This window comes from Pseudopodoces humilis, chromosome 23 (assembly GCF_049639895.1).
Source record: "Pseudopodoces humilis isolate 2021_Gansu_Grassland_sample_001 chromosome 23, ASM4963989v1, whole genome shotgun sequence".
Classification (NCBI taxonomy): domain Eukaryota; kingdom Metazoa; phylum Chordata; class Aves; order Passeriformes; family Paridae; genus Pseudopodoces; species Pseudopodoces humilis.
The window spans coordinates 7,470,084-7,490,620 of record NC_142222.1 but is presented as its reverse complement, the minus strand read 5'-3'; the positions used below and the strand labels follow the sequence as shown (position 1 = coordinate 7,490,620).

The window sequence follows — 20,537 nt, the reverse complement described above, 5'->3', positions numbered from 1 at the left end:
ACATCCTCCTTAGAAGATTTCTCTTTCCTCTTTTCTACTCTGTACCGCAGCCTGGGAACCAAGACAGAGCTGAGGTCATTGCTTCTCCCTTGGTTTGACTTCATGCAATGAAGAAGAGAAATAAAGCCTAGTTTACAATCCCAGCATTTCCTATCATTGTTGCAAGGACCTAGAGGAAATTACAGACATTCTAGTAGCTTGTCTCTGTGGGACTTGCTGTTTCCTCTGGTAAATAAGCCCCCACCTCATCTCCCCCTCTGCAAAGCAGCTGACTCTGACTCTCACCTATCTTTGGTGCCACAGGGCTGGGAGCTGCAGGTCTCTGCTGTCTTCTGCACCACCTGTGCTCTGTGAAGATACAGAGGGATCCACATTCCAAGTGCCCCTGTGGCAAAGGACACAGCTGAGGTGGCCAAGGATGAGAACACATAGCTGCGGCTGTGGAGAGAACACCAAGAGAAGCTTTGGTGGGGAAAGTGAAAAAGCAGGACCCCCAGGCAGGAGCCAGTGCTTCAGTGACAAAGCCCAGTGCTCCCCCACACTTGCCACCTCCTTTGCCAAGGGGCAGAGGTAGCACAAGGTACAAAGATTCGGAGAATAAGAAGCATGGGATATTTACATGTGATGCTCCACTGATGATAATATAATGAACTCATCAGATGTGGTTCACAGACTGTTTCAAGGGATTGTTTGAGAAGTCAATCAGTGCTTGGTCATTAAGACATGATTTGTGAATTACAGGGTTTTCACTCTAATGTCACCATTCAGTTTCACTTCTCCCTCCCCATCCATGCCACCATAGGGTTACTAGTTACATAAACTACCAAAAGCAGTAATATAGAAATAATGATGAATTATCTAACATGGCTTTTCATAGTAGTTTGGCACTGGATGACAATACAAGGGAGATATTCTTAGCCAGTAGTTCTAAAAATGAAGGACATCCCAAGTTTCCCATCAGAATTACAAGGTAACCCTGAATTCACAAGTGAAAGTGGTTGCACATTCACAGGCCAGCTTTCTGGAAGGAAGTGCAGCTGCTTAAACACTCATGAGCATGTGAACCTTAATGCACAAGTACAAGTGCCCAAGCACATTCAGTTCTCATGGACCCAGTCACATGTGGTCATTCACATGTATTTAAATCTGCCATAGTGCAAGCTTCTGTGTGGTTCTTTATCTTATATTGCTAAAACTCTCTTTTCCCCCCCAGCAGAATAGCTTTTTTAAAGAAGAAAAAGGATCTAAGTGTCTGAACAACAGTGGCACAACAATTAATACAGGAACACAGCAATTTCTACACTTCAAAAGCTCTGATTTGTGTGAAGTATGAGCCAAACAAAGCAGACTTTTTCTTAGATGTCAGTCTTGGAAAGGTTAGAGCAAAACTTGGAATCCATCACTGTCACAGCAGTAACTGTGATTTTCTTCCCTAGGTCCACAGACTAAACTTCCTGTAACTCCCTGCATGTCGTCACTTTCCAGCCTCACTGCACTAAATCCAGACCATTGGATGTTCCAATTAAGCATTAGAGGCAAAACATGGTTTTGACTCGTGCTCTTACTTTCTAATCAACGCTTTCATGTCTCTCAGCCACGAAGTCCGAGCCTTCAGCTGCCCCCCAAGTTGTTCAGCATTTCCTCTTTTAGCAGCAGGCACAAATATCAAGATGAGTGTCCCTGTTATCATTCCTAGGAGTGGAGATACCTGCAAGAAAGGAGCAGGGAATTAGCACTGGAGTCAGGAGGGTCAGGAAGAAGCAGAATACATCCCTTTGGCTTCAGTGACTGTTCTCACAGCCAGTCAGAACCTGTAAGCATCGAGGCATCTGCTCCTTTCCTTCCTCCTTGTCATTCCATGGATTCTCTTATCTCACTCTGGAAACATGCAGCTTTGAAAATGCTCTGAGCAAGGCAGTCCATTGTGTTAATAAGTACCAAGATTCATCTAACCATGTTTCTTCAGTGATTTTTTAACTCTTTGGAAACCAGCTGGTATCTGGGTGAGTGCAGAAGCCTTTTAAAGGCAATTAGACCAGCTGAAAGATTTTGGATGTAGGGAACATGCAGGTCTGAAAACCCTTGTTTGCCATACATCCCTCTTGCAGCTAACCCACAACAGCTTCCTGCTTTCAGGCATCTTCCTCAGGTTACAACAGAACAAGAAACATTGAAAATTCAGGCTGGAAGACAGGAAAACAACACATTCAAGGGCTTGGTTTCCCAGTATCCAATCTCTTCTCCCAAAAGGCAAAAATACAAAGATCCCACAGCGTTTTGCAAGCTCTGAAAACTACTCTTGTTTTGACACTGAAATTCCATTATTGTCAGAATAGAAAATAGTTCCATCAGGAAAACAGGAACATGGGTTTTACTGAACTATCATCTCATCTAGACATGCTGCTTAAAAAAGAAATTCCTGTTAAAAAAAAATATTAAATCTTCCATTATTAACCTGAGAATGGCCTTTCACTCACAATCCTTGTAGGGAAGGAAAGACAAAAGTATTTCAGAACTTAAAAGTCAGGAAAATCTCTCATCCAGGAATATATTGAAGCCTGATACAGTACCCTTATGACAGCTGAACAGAAGACACAACACTGGTAAAAAATACTGGAAATGCTGTTTTTTCTACAGCCAGATGATTGCAAATCTCTTTGATTTTTATCTAAAAGCTTAAGTACCCACCAGGACAATATCCATGGACACTCAATAATGCTGCAGTGAAACACTTGCTTTATTGTTAGATCCAGAGACAAAGCTGCCACTTGTCCACGAGCCCTTCTGTCTTTTTCAGCCCACTGAAGTGCAGATTATTCCTGACCCCTTCAGTATTTGGATCCCACAGGAGATCACAGAGGGAAGCATCATCTTGCGGCATCATTCCCATCTTGCAAGAGCACAATAATTGCCATAGGGATGGAAGTTTTTTTACACTGATGTCCTGATGTCTGGATGCATTCTGTATGTGCTGTGTGACTACAAAGGCTGAGCAGTCGTGTCCAAAACAACCACCACAGATGTGTGCAGCTCCTCAGATTCCCCAGATTTTGTACATCCAGGGAATCCTGCACCAATGTGTCATTTAGAGTGAAAATCATGACCTGTAAGTCCTGACAGCCTGAATTTCTCAGGATAACTGTGAAGATGCCATCCTAGTGATGATCTCTTTTCACAGATTAACCATTTGGGTTTTACAGACAGACTTGGGTTTTCCAAGAGTGCTCCAGTTAAAGCCCACTGACCAGAGGAAGGACTTTGGGGTTTTCACTCCTTGTGTTGGCCTCTGCTCAAAAGTTAATTTACTCAAATATTTCTGCTAATGAGGCAGCATCCTCTTGGTGGGAAGCTTTAGGCTACTCCACTTTTGACTCCAGGTGCACAGCTGGAAACTGCCTTCCACTCTCCCAGCTAAACACGAACTGTTCATGGTGATGTTGCTGGTTTTGCTTACCCTGGGCATGGCCTGTGTCACCTGAGAATATTTGCCTCAGAAGGGAACCCCTGTATTTCACCACCTACTGTTATAAATGGTCTTGGCCTGAGCTTCATGAGATTCATGGTCTCCATGAAGTGCCAGAGGCAGGGAATGCACCTCACATGCCACCCACAGCACCAAAGGTCAGAAACCAGTTCTGCTTCCTCTCAGCTCTTTCAAGACATCTTTGTGTGCAGAAGCTGTTTGTGAGTATGTGATTGGAGTGGATTATCTTTTCAGCCCATTTATCAGGGTCCCAAGAGGTTAAAATAGAAGGAAACTGACTGTCTCAGGGCAGAAAAACAAGCGGAAACTGGAACAAAGTGTTTTTTCCTCAAAGCAGGAAGCCATTCTCAGAGTTTCTTGACAGCAGGGGACTGAAAGACTGTGGAGTTGATTTAAGGCCAATGCCTTGTCTTCCTGTCCCCATCAAGAAGTCATGATTGATTGATTGATAACAAAGTGATTGGAAAATTCTTGCTCCCAAGCAGGGAAAACACCAAGTCCCACAAGCCAAGCCCAAATATCTTTGCTTAGAGAGTGCATCTGCCATGCAGTTAACATCCAGAGATGTAATTCCCAACCCTTCACCTTTCAGATATAATAATAGGTTGTGTGATGGAACTCTTCCTAACACCAACCAACCAACCAACCAACTCTCGTTAAGATGTGTCATTAAGAGGGACTTACCCGCAGTGCCCAGTGCCAGTCTCCAGCAACCTGCTTCACACTGGAGCCAGTGATGTATCCCAAGCCACTGCAAGAAAGGCCAAGAGGAGAAGTGGTCAGAGCTTTAAGGGTGCCACAGTCACAGCTGTTCTCAGACAAAGGCAAAGAAAGGCACAACCAACTGTGTGTCCTCAGCTCTCTCGTCCTACAGGAGGAAATATGGGGATTGAAGCAGATGGTGGCTAGTATGTGACTCTATCCAGCACTGCTGATCTAAAAATGTCCAAATCTGATGGAAATTTGAAAGTTTATAGCTGACCTTTCAATCAACAGTAGACAGAAACAAAGACTTAAAAAGAATTTAATTCCCAATTTCATTTCTACTTCAGGCCTTTCTCTGTGCTAATATGAATATTAAACAATTTTATGTTCAAGCTTTCAGTTAAAAAGTGCCCTTCAAGGACAGGCCACATTCCATCATTAGATATTTTTTCTTGCCACTAAACAGTATTTGGTTCTAATTATGCAGGAAGAGATTATTTTCTGTTAGCTTGGAAGGAAAACCAAGAAGAACATGCAAGAAGTTTGATGGGAGACCTTCAGCCATGTGTAAGACAAAAGATGCTTCACAAGAGACTAATGGTGAACACAGCCATGTTTCTCTCAACAAGAACTAAAAGTAAATACCCCTTTTCAAAACTACTGCATTTGCTGCTGAGATTGCCTTGGCTAAAAGTTACCAGGACTGCAGTGGGGCAATGGTGAGCCCCCCTCCCTGCCCACACCCCCTCTTTATTGAAGGGTCTGCTAAGCTTTGGCCCCAAAAGTGGACATTTTACCCAGACAAGGTCCAAAATCAAACCGTGAGTCATCACAGATTGGGTTGGGTTGTAAGAGATCTTTAAATCCACCCAGTTCTGCCCCTTGCCATGGGCAGGGACCTTCCACTATCCCAGGTTGCTCCAAGCCCTGTCCAACCTGGCCTGGGACACTTCCAGAGATGGGGAAGACACAGCTGCTCTGGGAATCTGTGCCAGGGCTTCACCACCTTCACAGGGAAAAATTTCTTCCTAATATCCAATAAAAATCTTTTTCAGTTTACAGCCCTTGTAATCCACACTGTTGCTGGATATTGAGATAATGAAGTCCCAGAATCAGGCTCAACAGGATGAATAGTTGTAATTTCTTTCTAGTTCATTGAATTTTCTATGTGAATACTTGGAATCCTCGGTCCTCTCGTCAAAATATTCTTTTCACAGATTTAAAGGTCTGTTTCTCTCTTTTTCCTCAAGAGCAAAAGTTTGTGAGTTTTATCTCACAGGAAGTTTTTAGTTTTATCTCACAGGAAAGTGTTCCAGCTTGTAAAATGCACCACCAGAAGTTTTTCTCCGAGTTTGGAATATGTTTCCAAACTCATGCATTTCCCATGTACTCCCTGCTGGAAATGAACCCATAATGCCCTTTTGCCCAGGATGTTGTCCAGCTCTGGAATTGGTATGCAAACTATGCAAAGCCACCTTACCAACAATCTCACAATAGAGGGTCAGCCATTATTTAAAAAAATAAAAATAAAAATGACAGATTCCCTTCCATCCCACCAACCAGATACTATGTTGGGCTGATAAAGAAACTCCACTGAAAGAAAAGGTCAGCTAAAGTACTTTTATTCCATTTCCACCCCTTTGCTGTAAAAAAGTAGGAAAAAACTAAATAAACCAACAACAAACTTCCCATTAGTTCCCAAAAGTCACCAGTAACAAACCAGTAACAGGGACCAAAAAAAGGAATCTAATTCCTGCAACTAATTAGTCACTGCTCAGAATATTTTCCTGTTTAAACCAGCCAAAGTCAAGAACTATCATCATTGGCAATTCCAGATTTGTGTGAGTTTATTTAAGAGAAAAGCCAAAACCAGACTGAAGAATCTTCGTGTCACTCACCTGCCCAGAGGAATTGCAAAGTAGAAAACAGACAGCATAAGGGTCCTCGTGTTTTTGGTGAACAGGTCTCCGATGATGGTTGGTGCAATTGTAGAATAACTCGCTTCACCAATGCCAACCAAACCCCGTGAGAGCACGAGGAGCCAGAAATACTGAGAAAAGAAATATAAACATTAGCAGGTCACCCCTTGGCTTTTTTCATTCAGGATGGACAACAGTCAGGGAAATACAAATTCATGTGACTGGAAAATGATCCTTCAGTGTGCATTTATTTTTAGAACTTCAGAGTTGTTTCATTTGTCTTTTGCCCAGAAGAAAGGAATTACACTTTTTGTGAAGATTTATAGGCACGAAAGAAAAGTAATAATAAAACATTTACTCAGTGACATTTAAGAATATATTCTAAAAGAGGCAGAAGATCCCCTGTTTGTTCCCAGATCCCAGCTCACTCTTTCTTGAGTTGGGAAGGTCTGGGGAGATGGGTGAGTGTAACAAACCCTGCTCTGGGATCCAGAAACAGCAGCTCCTGCCAAGCACACCCCACCCTCCCCAGTGTGCCAAGGACAGGTTCTGATTGTGAAATCCTAAAGCCTCTTCAAAGCTGGGAAAGGGTTGAACCTGCAATCCCCCAAACTAAATATCTCCATTAAAAGCTATGGAATAATGAAATCTTTCAAAGGTGCTAAGCACCCACCTCACTCCACTTGCCTTGAAGAGCAGCAGACACCTCCCCAAACTCTCAGAGAGACCTGATCTTTGCTGGGACCCCAGGAGCATCAGTGTACTCTACAAGCAGGACCTGCAGGGAATGACTTGGAGCCACACAGGGCAGGGGCATGGAGGAGAGCCCAGGGAGCTCCCTGCCTTTCTGGGTAAATCCCACAGAACGAGGATATACTTCACATTCAGCACAACACAATCTAAAATGGTCAAATAGGAATTGCTTATCTAATAGAATTTTCTTAATGGCCCATTTCAAGCAACTGTGAGGACCTGACTTTCAACCTAAGCACCCTGCAGTTTTCTGGGTGCTGCTGAGTGCAGGCTAAGACACAATGCTTTGATGCCTGAATACCTGATACATGAGCACAAGCAAATTCTCAGCCATCTAAGCACCTTGTGCTACACCCAGAATTAATTGCAGGGGCAGAAATGAACCAGTCAATGCAGAAAGTTATAAGCACAGGGAAATCTATTTCTACAAATGCAACCTCTACAAATCCTCAGTTCACTGTCATTATTCCATAAATCATTTGTGAGAAGAACAGCAGGGATTTAAACTGAAGGAAGGCAGACTTAAATTAGATATTAGGAAGAAATTCTTCCCTGTGAGGGTGGTACAGCCCTGGCACAGGTTGCCCAGAGCAGCTGTGGCTGCCCCATCCCTGGAAGTGTCCCAGGCCAGGTTGGACAGGGCTTGGAGCAACCTGGGACAGTGGAAGGTGTCCCTGCCATGGCAGGGGGTGAAATGGGATGGGCTTTAAGTTCCTTCCCAACCCAAACCAGTCTGTGATTCCATGCTTATGATATGTCCTTAATCATGAAAGTGCTTTGGGAAAAATGAGCAATTACCAATTCTCCTTCTTCAGATAGGAAAAAGTCAAGGGAAATGATTTTGTGCCCTACAGCAAAGCCAAGCTAGAGTACAAGTCTCATTCACAAACATGGAAAATGCCATGCAGACTCCAAGCCTCATGCCTCAGTCACAAATGTATCCATCAGCAGGCAAAAAATCTACCACTGATGTGTTTGCATTGTTTTCCTCACTGTAAATCCCTGGTTGAAAAGAACATTTTGAGGATTCCAATAGCCACACAACCAAAACTCTTTTTTGTACCCTTCACTCCCTCATATTTTAGTATGAATTCTGGAGCAATACCCATTTTCTGCAGGAATGCAAGTTCCTTGCTGGCTGGCAGGGTGTGTGCAGTGCTGCTCACGTTCACACATCTCCCAAAAGTTGCACATACGTATCTCACACACGTGGGTGTGAGCAGAAAGGGCAGCACTGTGACTCAAGTGATTTAATTTATATCAGTTTCCCAACACTCAACCACTCCACTGCAGAAATATGCTGGCAGTCATTGGTGCACAGGTAGCCAATGTATTTTGAATGAGCAACAGTATTTATAACGTGCTGAAAGTCTTAGTCATGCAGAATTAGAAAGCAGGGAACTGGAGGCTGGCTGTGGTTTCTGTGGAAGTTTAGATGTGGATCACAGAGAGGGTGACAGGCAAAGTAGTCACCTGCCTGGGATGAGCATGAACAATGTTACTTACACCTGAAGAATGACAAGTTTGTAAATGCACTGGATGTTTCCTCAAATTTGAAATACCTACAGAAAAATGACACAGTTTTGTGCTCACTAGCTGGTATCGCTCCCAGTGAATGCACTGGCTAGGAATTTCCTCCAAACATTGTTAGAATGTTCCTCTTACAATCCTTGTGCAAAGCAGGGAAACTGTACCAAGTACTCCTTTTGTGGTAGAGTGACTCAGTTTTGTCAATACCATGGAATCAGATGCCCAATACAATGAAATCATCTGTAACAAGTAACACATTCACTCTTCTCTCTCAGTTCCTTCCCAGATCCTCCTCCCTGGCTTATCCCATGCTGACACACTCCAAATAACTATTTAATATTTAAACTGTGTTCTTTAAAGCAGTGGTATTCAAACTTAAGTAATGAGATTTTGACTTCATCTGGGAATAAAAGCAGTCTTAAAAAGCATCATCCATATAATGACCTGAACAGTACTGCACTTCTGAGATCAGATACTCAAGACTATGGACCATGCAGCCATTAAGTTGTGACAACTAGATTAAACATATAAAAATCTAAAACAATTTAGGGGATTATTTATAGTTGGTTCTATACTGTGCCTGGTTTTGGAGCTCTGTATCTAGGATTAAAGAGATTCCTCTTCCTACCAGTTTTTGGGGATCATTGGCTAGTATGCACCCTGCTGGAATTCATATATTAAAATTGTTACAATGAGTTGGGACCCCCCATCTTCCATCTCTGATCAGTCACTCCAAATTTATGTTTTAGTTGTCTCTGAAGAGGGACAGCTGGGGAGCTCCCCAAGGCAAAAAGGTGGTCCCATCCATGATAGGACTTGTCATTGTTCTTCATATAAGAAGAAAAAATACAAACAAGGAAACAACTCTAAAATTCTTATGCTGCTGCTCATTTGGAGCACAGGCATTCCATGAACCACTCAGAAACTGGTCCTGAAACCACCCCATATGCAATACAGACAACTGCTATTTTTTGTGTACATACACCCATAGGAACATCCCTTTTCCTCTCCAAGTGCAGGGGGACATGACAACCTGCACAAACAATGGTGAAGTCAGATATTCCACATGCCAAGGAAAATTCTGTTCTCCACAGCTGTAGCAGGACATCTCTGCCATTTCCTCTGCAGTGGATTTTCTCCCCACTGCTTTTCCATTTATTTTTTGTCCTACCTCAAGGTTCTCAGGAGTTTAATGAGAGAAAAAGGGCTGACACCAGCTCAATTCTGTTGGTGCTCAAAAGCAGAACAGGCAGCTCAGACTTTAACTGAATTTCACTGTTCCCCAAGCAGAAATTGATATATATTGGAGAAGCTCATTCCTTTCTATATGACTTTGTAACTGTGCTGCAATTTGTTCATGTGTGCAAGTTGGTTTCTGCCAGGAAAATTGAAAATATCTGAGTTGGCTTTCAGGACCTGAACTAATTCCTTCCCCATAGGTTAAGTGCAGCAACCTCAACACTTATCAACAGTGTTTTTCTAAAATGAAATGCTTGAAACTGAAGTTTTTTTTGAAACAAGGCGCTATTAGGGCAAGCAATTAATTTGTTTTTAATTTTGGAAAGCAGTCATATCAGAGACTCTCTGCACCTCTATGAGAGCTGCCAGCATCTCCTGGTTTGGAGAGAGGCAATGGGTTTTTTTTGAACGAGTGCATAGCCTCAATCCCCCTCCCTGCCTGTGTGTCAGCCCAAAGTGCAGCTCTGAGATGCCTCAGCCGTGGAGCAGCGCTGGCACCAGAACGGATGTGGCACTGGAAAGGGACACCTGAGCCCCACAACATGACTGCTGCGAGTTCCAGAAACAATTCAGGATGCAAAAGGGCTGCCAGTCCCTTTCTCCAACTTGTGTGGCTGGTGAGACACAAGCCAGGGAAGATTCCAGTACACAATAAATCATCAACATATGGAAAAAATGATGGCTGCAGAGACCCAGAACTGCCACAGCCTTCCTGGGAATTTCCCTTCAAGAGATGACATCACCAAAAATTAATGCACTGAGAAAGAATTCATACCTATGAATGGGAGGTGCAAAGGGTCAATGGACGGGCTCTCTTCTTCCCATCTCCTAAATCTACAGAAAGAAAAGCACCCTCTAGCCATAAAGCAAAAGAAACCAAATTCCTCAAAACGGAAGCGAGGGAAGGATATCCCTTTTCAGAAGGGATACAAATCCTTATGCCTTGGGGATGTGCCAATAAGGAGTAGAAAATTCCACCTACCAACTTCTACATTTCTTAAACTATCAGCAAGCCATAGACAACAAGAGTGACAGATCAAGGGGTCCCAAGGACCTGGTCTCATTACTGTCACCAGTGTCACCAAACTAGAAGCTGTGGATGTGACAATCTTTCCAGAATTTACACGAGAGAAAAACCTTTCATGGTTGGAATTAAGTATTTATAATACAGAACCATTGAATTATTTAGGTTGGAAAAGACCTCTAAAAACATCAGGTCCAAGAGGTAAAATGTATGATGTGGTTTCTGTTCACACCTTCATACTGACTTTATTCTCAATCTCCTACACACATAAATGTTTGATGGCCTAGGACACATGACTGGCTTTAATAATGGCAAATTGGTGAAACCTCCTAATTATACATTTATCCTAGTTGTATAGACCATTCAGGGAGTAATATGTGTTCTAAGAGGTCTAATTACAGCTTGAAGCTCTTTCTCCTTTTTTAATTAGTTAACAAAAGGAGGAAAGCCACTGTTCTTTAAAAGATTATCTGCCAGTGGTAAACCTATAATCTGCCAAATATGTGTACAACTCTGAACCACCAGATTTACTGTCTAAAGAATCATATGATCCTTAAGCTTTGGTTATTAAGCATTTGCATTTGAATGTGGAATAAATAGCTTGTAAGGGTCTCAAAAGAAGCTGAACACATGCTGCTTTCAGATGAGGGACACATGGACTGAGGAGATCCCACAGACAGAATTGCTCCAGAGTCATGAATTCCTGTGTGTGCACAGCACCAATGCAAACCATATTTAAAACTGCTGTTGCTGGTCTAAGAGAAGGAACTTTTATACTGCTACAGCACCTGCACCTGTACCCTTCCCTGTGTGAGGATGTTGAGTTAAACTCCTGTGGATAATGCATTTAGCTGATGTAAAAGAGGACTCAGTACCATTAAATTCCTCTTTGAGCTGAGTTTTGCCACATTTTCCTTTGTTTATTATACAAACATTATGCAAAAAAAAATAAATAAGGAACATAGAATCAAGGTTTGCATCCCTTGAAAGAAGATGTGCATGAAGTCATTCCTACTGTGGGGCAGCTGGCATTGTCATGTGGTGAAATGACAATAAATGAAGGAAAAAGCATTGGGACTGACCTAATTTCCCTGAGTTACACTCCTGTATTTCTCCAGCCGGCTGAGCCTTGCACTGGGCAGCCAGGGCAGCACAGCAATCACAAGTGATCAGTTGGATACATCTGAGATACTGCTGGAGCCACTGGAACAAGGTAAACCCCACAGGGCTCAGATATCGATTCAAGGGCTGCACAACAGTGGTACCCTTTGACAGCTGCACTCACATACAGGAATTTGCCCTCCTTGAGCAGACCCTGCATTTTCTGGCCAGGCAAACACCACTTCCTCCTCTGCTCCAGTAAGTTTTCCCAGCACTTTGCAAGATTTAAATGGTTAACGATGACACACCAAACCTTTTGCCAAAAGATGCCCCATTAACTATGAGGTAATCCAAACCAGGAACCTGCTCTGAGTATCGGGGTGGTGACTAAGAGCATTGACTCCTGTACAGTCACAGCTCAAATTCCAGCTCCTTAGCTGGGAGTCACTGAAGAGCTGAGCACTGGAATGACATTACCTATTTGTTTAAACACTAAATGCTCCAATTCTCTCAGCCCTCCCAGGAATGAGGGCTCACCTTGAAGAATCTGGAAGTTTCCAAGTCAAACAAGGACACTGACATAGCTTGAGAGACAAGCTGACATTAAACAATGAGGTTGATGTTTCAAATTCCATTCTGTGCCTGGATAGATGACAAACACCACAGCAGAACAGATAAGCCTAAATACATTTTCCAACACTGTGCACCCCTAAAGATTTATGAATTTTGTATATATATATATATATATATATATATAACCAAGGCACCTAGCTTCCAAGTCCTGGCCCAAATACTTGATAGGAATGTTAGTCAAATCTAGATATGAAACTCAAAGTTATGTGCCTCATCTTCTCAAACATCAATTGTTCTAACTCTTCTCTAATAAAAGCAGAATAAACAGTGTAAAGTGCCAGAGAGGGGCTACATAATCTGGTAAACTGTTCCATGCCAATCCTGAAGAACATTTCTTCCTGTCAAGTCCAGCCCAGATTTTTAAGTAACTGAATATTCGTTTTAAATTTTGGCCATTTGATGTCTTACCATCTGGGAGATCTTTGAGCAGGAACAAATGAATATCCTTATCTTTATTGACAAGTAATCTTACCTAATCCCTCATGAGAACTGCCAGCCAAGAGACCAAAACGCAAACCAGCACGGGGACAAAACTGTGCACTGAGAGGTTTTGTTGATCAGTACTTTTCTCCCCTGTTCAGAGGTTGGCTAAGCACTGGTTTCAGGATTTCCTACAGCCAAAGGGAGTGGTTTATGCTCAGTCTCTGGGTGGTACAAAGGGACCAGCAGGGCACATGCTCAGGTGGAGACTGGTTGAAGACAGACTGATGGGTTATCAGCTCTGAGGCAATGCTGAGAGTTATCAGTGTTTATCTGTTTGCTGTAGAGATACAAGTGCACTTAGGAGTTCATGCTAGTTACCTGTCAGATAAATATAATTATGAACCACCCTTCTCACCTCCACCAAAAGTTCTCCCCTTATCAGCCCTGAGTCCCTCAGGCAGGGCAGAGGCACTGCAGCTGCTGCTTCTTCTGCCATTTGTCCCACTGCAGGGAAGTGATTGTGTTTAGATTCCTCTTTTCTTCCCTCATTGTGTGCATTGGCACCTGCCCATGCCTACTTCTCACTCCCCACCTCTACCATCACAACTGCTTTGTAAATCATACTGCACACAACATTTCCTGGAACTTCCATCACCACCAGGTTCTATTGAAGTTCTAAAGTTTCCTCCCTTCAAACTGAACTCTTGATGCTAAGTCCATCTTCCATCACCATTTTTAAACTGCTCTTCTCCTTTGCAAGCACTCACAGAAGAGAATACCTGAGACTGGAAGGAGTTTTGGAGATAGTGTGGTCCACATTCCCATGGTCACAGCAGGATCAGCTACAACAGGCTGATCAGGATAATATCCAGTTGAGTTTTGAGCATGTCCAAAGATGGAGGAGCCACAGCCATGCTGGACAGCCTGTTGCAGTGTTGGACTATCCTCTGTTTCTTATGTTTAAGTGAAATTGTTTCTATTCCCAGTATTTTAGTTTGTGCCCCTTGCCTCCTCTTTTCACTGGGGACCTTTGAGAACAGTCTGGGTCCATCTTTCCACCTCCCATCAGGTATCAATATACACCAAAGCAGCACTATGCCCCCATATGTGTACAGGGACAGAAGCAGTCCTAGAGTGAGGATGCCACTTTGGCAAAGGTAAAGTATTTAAATTCAGTTAAATCCATATGGCAGACACCATCTCACATTTGCTGTGTCTCTGCCACATTCACACTAACCAGGTTTTTTCTTCACTCCTTTTCCCTTAAGACTGCTTGGCACAGAAAGCATACTAGTTTAAATATTTATGTCTGGCAAAGGATGCTTCTCTTACCCAAAGATCCTCCCCTCAACTCTGCCAAGCAGGTCACTAAAATTCAAGTACAAATGCCCCAGGCCTTCCTCCTTCAAGTGTTCACAGGTTTTATTCACATATTCACATTAGTTTTATTCACATGTACCTATTCTATATATGCTGGCTGGAGGTTATAACTGTGTTACAGATGAGACCACTACACCACACCAAGATTTAACAGCAAGCTACTGAGCTACTGAAACCTTAGTGCATTTGATTAATCATTTGCTCAAGGGTCAGTATTGAAACCCTTTGCATATAGGATGGACTTATACAACGGCTTCTAAAGCAGGTCTAATTCCTCTGCAGCATCCATTTACACTATATCAAACACTTCCAAACTTCAGCTCATTGGGATGCATTGAGTGTCTCACTGATTCTCAGCTCTAAACACCTCACCTTTGAACAATTCCCTTTTGGGAAAATTCAGCCGCTACTCAGAGCCCTGCAAGGAGGAAAGAGACTACAGCAAGCAGAAAGAGATCAAAATACATATTTAAATATAAAAATGAGCAAGGGAGATGAAGCAAAGTCCACTCACCTCTCCTTTGATTGTCTCTAGTATTTGTTAATGGCTTTAGTTCTCCCAGGTAGCCTGTTCAGGCACACCTAATTGAATGTGGAAAGTTTTATTTGGGAATGCACTTAAGATTCTGGCTGATTAAAGCATCCTTGTTTTATGAGATTGATATTATTATTTAGTATATAAAAATAACCAATAAAGACTGTAAGATACTCCTTTTTTCACTCATCACACCCTTCACTCAGCAACTAAAGTGTTTAACAACTGCATACCTACAGGGAGGCTCTAAAGTGAAACACCTAATTAAGTGCTCTGGAGATAAAAAACAAACCCAAACTACCCTGGAAGTAGCAAGACTCCCACAGCACTTCTTCCACGGAACTGCTTTGTGCTTCACAGGGACAAAAATTTGTGACAAGGTTTTCTGAGCTGTTTGCAAATGTTGAATGTGAAATTCCCTTTCAACACTAAAACTGCAGTGTCTGAAATCCAGGTTCCCATCATTCTCCTCCCTCCAAAGCTGTGGCAGTCCTGAGGGAATCCTCTGTTACTTTTCAGTCATTTTTGGGCAGCACAAAAGAAAAAAAAGAGCAGGCCCAATTCCCATTCTCCATCCCATTAGGAAGTGTAATTACAAGACACTGGGAGATGAAGCAGCACCACCAGGCCCTGACAATAAACTGAGTTAAGACAAAGCAGCATTTCAGCTCCCTAACTGAAGGGCTTTTCATCTGATTGACCTGCCCATGCTAAAAATACTACAACATGCAAATGGTGGGATTTACATTCTCCTGAGTTTAGTTTCTTGGTCATTAATATTGGATTAATGACAGGGAGCTGGGATTCAATAGGGAGGAAGGTACCAGGTTGCTCACTCACCAAACCCCACCCAGCAGATGCATCCTTGCTGTAAAACAGACCTTAAAGAAAAAGGCTGATGTTCAAATAAATCACCAGGATCATAAAGAGCCCCCTGTTCCCAGTGCCTGCTAGAAGACAGAGTTAAAACTCTTCTTTTAATCTTTGGCTCTGGTGTAAGGCCCAGAGGAGTCCATGGCCCTTCACATGGCTGAAATAGTGGTCATTTATCCCTGTTACAAAACCATTACACCAGAATGTATCTTCCAAAACTGTTCCCCTAAGAACACTGATAGTTCTGGGTCGGAAGCAAATGGTTGCTTTTTGTTCCAGCTCTGTCAGGTGGGACACACTTACCAGCACTTGCCTCAAATATCTCTGGCATTAGGCACTATCACAGCTTCCTTCCCGAGACGTGCAAACACAGCCATAATCACTAAAATAGGGATTGGAAGAAATACAACATATTTTTGCAACTGTGGAAACACTGCAAGGTTCTTGACATACCCAGGTTCCCAAATGCAGCTGGAATATGGAGTGGCATTCACTGAACCAAAGGATATTCACAGGCTGCTGTGTCCCAGCCACAGATGAGCCACAAGCAAAGCCTAAATCCAAGCAACAAAGAGATGCCAGGTTTTACAGAACAAACATTTACAGGCATTGATACCTAGCACTAACAACATCTCCACCTCCAGTGATGTCTACAGAAATGTGTGAGATCCAGCCCCTTTAACACCATGGACTGTCTTGGCCCAAAGTCTTTGGTTTGGATCAATTCTTAAGCAAAAATTTAGTCAAATCCATCAGACAGGTTGGATTGGAGATTCTTGGAGAGCACAACCCCATGTCCCTAACCCTGATAACATTGCAGAAACTGTGATTTCTCAGCACCTTTTGAAAAAAACTTTAGCTGAGACACGGAGTTGTGAACACCTTGCCCTCACTAGACACATTTTCAAGCCTAGAAAAAAGTTTTGAGAGTACATGAAGGACACATTTTAACCCTCAATGTTTAAATGAAATTAGCACAAAGTTACAGTCCTTGCAACTTTTCCCATACTGTTGGTTCTGCTGATTCTTGGCATATTTTGCTTTGCATATGCTAAAAAGTCAAGTACATCAGCAGGTCAGCTCTTGCAGGCAACTTTCCTAAAGAACCATTTAAATCATTCCAAACTCTGATTTTTGTTCCTGCTTTCTGTTTTCACGCTTCCCTGGCTTGCTGACTCAATCAAGATCCAGAGGCTTCCAAGAACTGTGCAGAAGGCTGACCCTGCAGTATGTTTGGCTCATATCTGAGAGATGCCTCACTTTGAACATCAGATTTCCAGAGAGAAAGTGGAGCATCCACCAATTCCTTCTGCTTAGGAGTTGCTTCTTATTCGTGATCTTTCTTGAACAGTTGTCATGTTCCTTTTTGAAGTGTTATTAATTGACAAGGTTTTGTCATGCTGTAGCTTAATTTCATTCTTTAAACCCAGTCTATCTGACAAAATGACAACCTATTAAACTACACTAAACACATTTGGATGTTTTGTGACTATCTTCTCATGAGGCTTCATCACTCATGTTTTCAGACTTGATGATCAGCACCACTCCCAGGGATTTCCAGCTCAAAATCTATTAGGTAGGGTTGAGATTAGTACTCTAATTCAACTTATCTGAATTGCAAATGCAGTGTTTTGTGTAGCCTGGGAACTTCATACATTTAAAAGAAATGTCAACACTTCAAAAGACTAATTTAACACCTGGTGCTGTAAGACATTTCCCTTCTTCCCACTATTTGCACATGACTTAGAACACAATGGTCCTTTTCCCAGTCTTTATGCACAACCCAGGAGGCTGAAGGCTGTGTGGCCACTGAGGAAGTGCTGACACTTCCCAAGGAGTGACTGATGAATTTGCACCAGCAGGCAACCAGGAACCCCACCAAAGAAAGGCTCAAATCCATACTTTTGCATCTGAACAGAGGCCAGAGCCTGAATAACACATTCTCCCTCTCCTGCATCCTGTATTTCAGGACAATATGCACAACCTTCTAGAACCATCCAGCTAATAGAAAGTTTAGATTTGTTTCCAGGCCTCCTAATGAGCCTAAACCTGGGATGAATGGATTGTTTTCTTTGTGAGGCATTAACCAAGCTCTGCTAAAGCCTTGTGCTTCCTCCCAAGGCACAGACTTCAAGAACACCATCCATAAACTGTCTCTGTATATCCATGCTAAACACACATCAGTTTACAGCCTTCAAAAATGGTAACATTTCTCCAGACCCGTATCTGACCATCCAATAGATCCTGAAGGCACAGGTTCTACACCACCAACTCTCTCTGTACCCTCCATACACAGCTAGTTGGGAAGCTAATTCCAAAATAAGGCACTGCAGCAGTGACTTGCTTTGCCCTCTGAACTTGTTTGACCAAGCCAGAATCCCCCTACAGAAGCCCAGCACACACCCATGGACCCCACATCAGGGATGATTTGTGTCCCTCAGGCCACAACAGTGCTGCAAGGACCCTGTTAAGCTGATGGGAAATTTTACAATTCCTTTATATTTTAACATTTGCTTGGAAACTTATATGCAGCACTACTACTTTTTTTTTTCCTTTTTCCACACCAACTGATTAAACCCCAGTCTATTTAAGGAGCATTTTCCCTTTCTTCCATTCCTTCAATGTTTTGAACAAGGCTGAGCTTAAGATACTGACATAATTATTCATAGAATGTAATGCTAAAGCATTATAGAGACTTCCACATACACAGAGTTAAGAAATAAGACATTATTTGTGTTCCATCAGCATGCCCTGGGTTTAGGCCTCTGCTGCAGCATGACAAGCAGAATATACATTTTAATAGACAACACAAGAAGAAGGAATGTTTCCAAGACACACACAGCCTGGAAATAAAACAAACACGCCTTCTTCCCTCTGCCTCCTCAGCAAATAACTGGCCCAGGTGAGATTTGCTGCTCAGGCACAACAAAAGCAGGACAGGTGGAATATTACAGGCAGGCATTGCTTCCACAGCACCCATTGAATGACACAGCAGATCAACTTTCCTACTCTTCAACCCAGAGACTATAAATTCAGGTTTCTGCAAAAAAATGGGACAAACCTGTAAAAGTCTTTGGTCTGCAAAAATCTTCCATGCACCATGCTGTTGTCTCTAAGGATTTCTGTGATGCAATTAAACAGCACCAAATGTGTGTTGATGTAGGGTCTGACTCAATTGCCACAGACAAAGAAAGGTTCCCACAGACTTCCAAAGGAGGAACTGAATCAGAACCACAATCACAGACCCTGTGATAAGGGTTTCAGCATCTTCCAGTAACCCAGATAACAAAGAGCACTCTGAAACAGGACAGGCAATTACTTGCTGAGACCCTGTGCAATTTAGCACTGAGCTTTGAGCCTGTTTCTGGATGATCTCCCAGCACAAACCTCTGTCCACCTGCTCTAGAAAATGCCTGAGCTCTGAGGGGCAGGTCTGACATTTCAGTGTGAGTAACTGCCCTCATTCCACTGAATTGGGATCGCAGCCTCTGCAGCAGCACATGGGAATGCAGGTGAGTTCTGATGCTAAGCAATGGAAACATCTCTTTTTCAGCATCCACAGCGTTTGATTCAGGTATTGTGTGATTTCAGACCTAAAAGGAAGTGGCAGAGTGCAGGAGGCACATTTATGGACACACAGCTGGGGTAATTTGAGAAATTTGAATAGGACATGGTGCCAGACTGACCCCACCTGGGGAAGGAGGGATGTGGGGGGTACATCTTGATTGCTCTCAGGTCTCAGAAGGGAGAACAAAACCATTCCTGTTCCAGACACTCTGCAGATGGGAAATGCAATGTGTGGTAGAGATATACCTTATGATAGTTACTTGAAGTTCATTTTTCTCATCACAGGAATAAGCTTTCTGAGTAAGCTTTGGAACTGTGCTGTGTCTCTCTCTCCTGGCAGTCATCACCAGCTGTGTTTTCAATAACTCTGCCCAAATGCTTCACTGATACATGGACACAGATACTGGATGGAAAAACCTCAACACTGAGCAGAAAATAGACTTCAATTTCTGATAACACCTTTGAAAAGCTGCCTCCTCTCATAGATTGGCTTTTTTAGGTCTGATGCTCTGAGAACACCTTAATCTGGTTTTCATTTATAGTTTCCCTTGGAAGAGTGACAGGTACAAAGGGACAAGGTAGGAACGTAAAACAACCAGGAGACAAACACATGACAGTAATCCTGCACTCTACAACTATTTCATTTATGTAAATCTTTTCCCAATGCTTCCATCCTTGGTTAGCAAAATCTGAGAGAACAGTGAGGACCCAAAATTCAAGAGTTCAAATCATGCACTTGTCTGCGCAAGAGAACATGTTCTTACAGAAAAAAACAATTTCCTATACAGTATTTGGAATCAGCAGTGCTGAAGATGATAGCAGACTTGACAGATGCCCAGAATATCTTAGGACCAGCTCAGTCAGTGCTCCATTATTAAAGGAATAAAGCAATAGTGCATTTTTACATTTAACAGTACACCTCATATAATCCACATGAAAAGTTGTGAGATAGTAAAACTTACAAGAGCACTGGGAACAGCACTTGGAAGTAGGAACAGCAGGTGCCTTCTTGGGGTCAAAGAAATGGTGCTTTCAATTTCCACATGGTGCTGATGCTGGGTTAATGGCTGGACTCGATGATCTCAGAGGTCTTTTCCAAACTTAACAATCCAATAATTCTAAAAGGGGCTTGCTGGGGGAACTACTTCTCTTTAAATCACCTCCTTTCAGACATACAGGAGAGGGACAGTGAGGCAGAACCAGTCCATACAGAATTCCACTCTGCAGTGTAAAGCAGAGATGAGAGCCCTTATCCCTTCCCTCTGTTCCTGGGACCTCTGAGCAACCTAAGCCCAACACAGCACCTCCTTCACCTGGCACTCACTGACCCCAGAGCCCCCTGCACAGCAGCTCCACTGTGGGGAGGAGGGA

At 42.8% G+C, this 20,537-nt stretch overlaps 1 protein-coding gene across 2 annotated transcripts in view; it reads right to left on the bottom strand.

Moving 5' to 3' along the window:
• Positions 1-20,537, bottom strand: part of LOC102102569 (sphingosine-1-phosphate transporter SPNS2) — a 118,091-nt gene that overhangs the window by 37,361 nt on the left and 60,193 nt on the right. For both annotated transcript variants that reach the window (XM_005525977.3, XM_088066066.1), the window contains exons 4-7: positions 6,088-6,239; positions 4,169-4,235; positions 1,566-1,708; positions 286-438 (exon numbers count right to left, since the gene is read on the bottom strand). In XM_005525977.3, coding sequence (XP_005526034.2) covers positions 286-438; positions 1,566-1,708; positions 4,169-4,235; positions 6,088-6,239 — 515 coding nt within the window. The remainder of the gene's footprint in view (positions 1-285; positions 439-1,565; positions 1,709-4,168; positions 4,236-6,087; positions 6,240-20,537) is intronic.